The sequence below is a fragment of the Lactuca virosa genome, chromosome 3, assembly GCF_052849685.1.
Source record: "Lactuca virosa cultivar CGN04683 chromosome 3, Lactuca_virosa_CGN04683_v6, whole genome shotgun sequence".
Classification (NCBI taxonomy): Eukaryota; Viridiplantae; Streptophyta; class Magnoliopsida; order Asterales; family Asteraceae; genus Lactuca; species Lactuca virosa.
The window spans coordinates 214,271,119-214,273,620 of NC_136428.1; the positions used below are offsets into that span (position 1 = coordinate 214,271,119).

At 37.5% G+C, this 2,502-nt stretch overlaps 1 protein-coding gene across 1 annotated transcript; it reads left to right on the forward strand.

Annotated features, from left to right (window-relative positions):
• Positions 1 to 323: 323 nt before the first annotated feature.
• Positions 324 to 932, forward strand: LOC145164390 (uncharacterized). Its single transcript, XM_079083114.1, has one exon. It carries the CDS (start codon positions 324 to 326, stop codon positions 930 to 932), a length of 609 nt encoding a protein of 202 aa, XP_078939240.1.
• The last annotated feature ends 1,570 nt before the right edge of the window (positions 933 to 2,502 follow it).

Below are 2,502 nucleotides of genomic sequence, written 5' to 3' on the forward strand. Positions count from 1 at the left end.
CTAACAAAAATCCATTGAGATTAACTTACTATTCTGTAATATATTATCTCATTATTAATTTCTTCTCTCAACAATTGGTATCAGAGCTAGAGTAGTTGTCTTTTTAACTCTGATTTAAAAGGCCTTCTATACCACTAAACTCTTATTTAAAAGGCCTTCTATACCACTAAACTCTGATTTAAAAGTCCTTCTATACCACTAAAATCTTATTAAAACAAGGAAAAATTGAATAAGCTTATTCTTTAAACATTTCAAACAATATTGGAGGATCTAATAGAGCTCCAATACTTGTTGCAAGTGAATATCATCATTGGTCCCAAAGAATGGAAAGATATTTAAAGAGACTCGGAAGAGATGTTTGGAGAGCTGTAGAAGAAGGACCTCATGTCCCTATTCTCAGTCCCAATGTAGTTTATGGTGCTGAAGCAAGACTTGGAGGTGGTCCGACGACTATAAACAGACCTACCAACGATGATCTCGAAAGGATGGAGAAAGATGCAATTGCCTTCAATGAAATTTCATGTTCCATTGCTCTAGACAACTTTGACATCATCATCAACTATGAATCTGCCAAAGAAATTTGGGATGTACTAAAAAATGTCTACCAAGGTTCTGAACAATCCCAAGACAAGAATCTTACTACTGCTCTCAACGAGTTCACCAACTTGAAAGATCTACCTGGTAAAAGTCTTGATGACTCCTTTAAGAGATTCAACCTCATAATCACTAAACTCTCAAATGCCGGTACCGTTAGAAGCAAGCATGAAACCAATCTGCAGTTTCTGAATGGGTTAGGAAGACATTGGACGACTGCAAAAATGATAGTTCAAGGAGATAGGAAGATTCAGACTCTTTCACTATTCAAACTCTACAGTGAACTTCAGGCTCAAGAATCCACAGTGTTAAAAGAATGTGAAAATGTGGGTGGATAACTTGATTTAATGGATCAAGCTCCTCAGTATGCCATCAAAGAACCTCTGTATCCCTATCTCGGAGAGTCATCATATCAACATCCATATGACAACTTACTACAGTCATATGAAGTAGATGTAGAACTAGATGATGAAGAAGAGTTCCAAAATGCCATAGCCCTTGTCAGTCAACAGTTCAATCGACTCCCACCACCCACTTTTCGCAATAATCAGCAGTTCACTAATCCACCTTTCAACCGAAACTTCAACCCGATCAATCATCAATGATATCCCAGAAACCCTCATCTCCAACCTCAGCCTCAGAATGTTCCTCAGGTGATTTTCAATCACAAGGAAATTCTGCACACTAACAAATCACCAGAATCTGGTACTACTACCGAAGACAACAAAGATGGAGTTCTTGTCTGTCACAAGGAAAATCAATTTGCAAGAGTCTGCAAGCAAATGTGGTGAAAGACAAAGCATTCTATCTTAGAATGGATCAGGAGATGGAAGATAAGGATAAGGAAAAAGTGAAATCATGTGTAGCTCAAGTTCGTAGGGATCATAAGGTTTGGTCTTCGGGTGATGAAGATGAGGAGCCTGGCAACAAAAGGAAGATATATGCATGGTGGCAGCAAGCGAAGAAGATGGAACAACCAATCTGAAGAAGAACTACTGCTACATGGCAAGGGAAGGAACCCTCAGCATCGTTGAATAGGTTAAAATTATGCACCAGTCTAATAATTATAGAATGCATGATTGTGAATCTCTCTTAGAAAGACTTAATGAAATGTATGCAGCCGTCCTTGCAGACTACAACAAAGCCTTAGAGGAAAAGAACATAGCGACCCAAGAGCTGTATCACTTGAGAGGAAGACTAGAAGACAAGAAGCTTAATGTCACAATGCTAGAAAAGGATCTGTTGTTAGAAAAGGATGCTAGGTTACTTAGTGAGACTCAGTTAGAAATTGCTTTCAATCAATGAGATTTAGCCCGCAAGATAATATGATGCAGAATACAAGTTATTCTTGAGGATCTTGTTAGTTCAACAAACGTTGGTCACAAGATAATATGATGCATAATACAAGTTATTCTTTAGGATCTTGTTAGCTCAACAATAATAAGTTAAGTGAGTTAGAAGTTAGATGCGGAAATGTAAAGGAAATATAAATGACAACAAGTTATATCAAGTAAACACGAAGTTGATTCAGAAGAAGGTTTGCATGCAAGCACAAGTTAGTAAACGTGATCAACTTAAAGTGAGAGGAACTGGAGATATCAGTCAAGATAAATAGATAGAGATGAATGATATTTGTATTTCGATAATAGTTCTGGAAGTGGGTAAGTGTTACATTAAGAGGGAAGCTCTATTTATAGAGTCCCGAAACGTTACATTGAGAATTAAACAAATACTAAACTACTGACTTCTATGACCATGCAAGGTTCACTGGACAAAAAAAGTAAACACGCTAAGTCAGTAAAGTAACATAGAAGTCTTCATGCACCATTCATCTCTGCGGTAGGTCTTCAGGTCCGTGGTTCACAAAAGATAAGATCAATCTCTGGTAGTCATCTACTCTACGGTATC

Bases quoted from the DNA above. Each gene is read 5' to 3' on its own strand.
- LOC145164390 (XM_079083114.1), top strand. From the start codon at position 324: ATGGAAAGATATTTAAAGAGACTCGGAAGAGATGTTTGGAGAGCTGTA.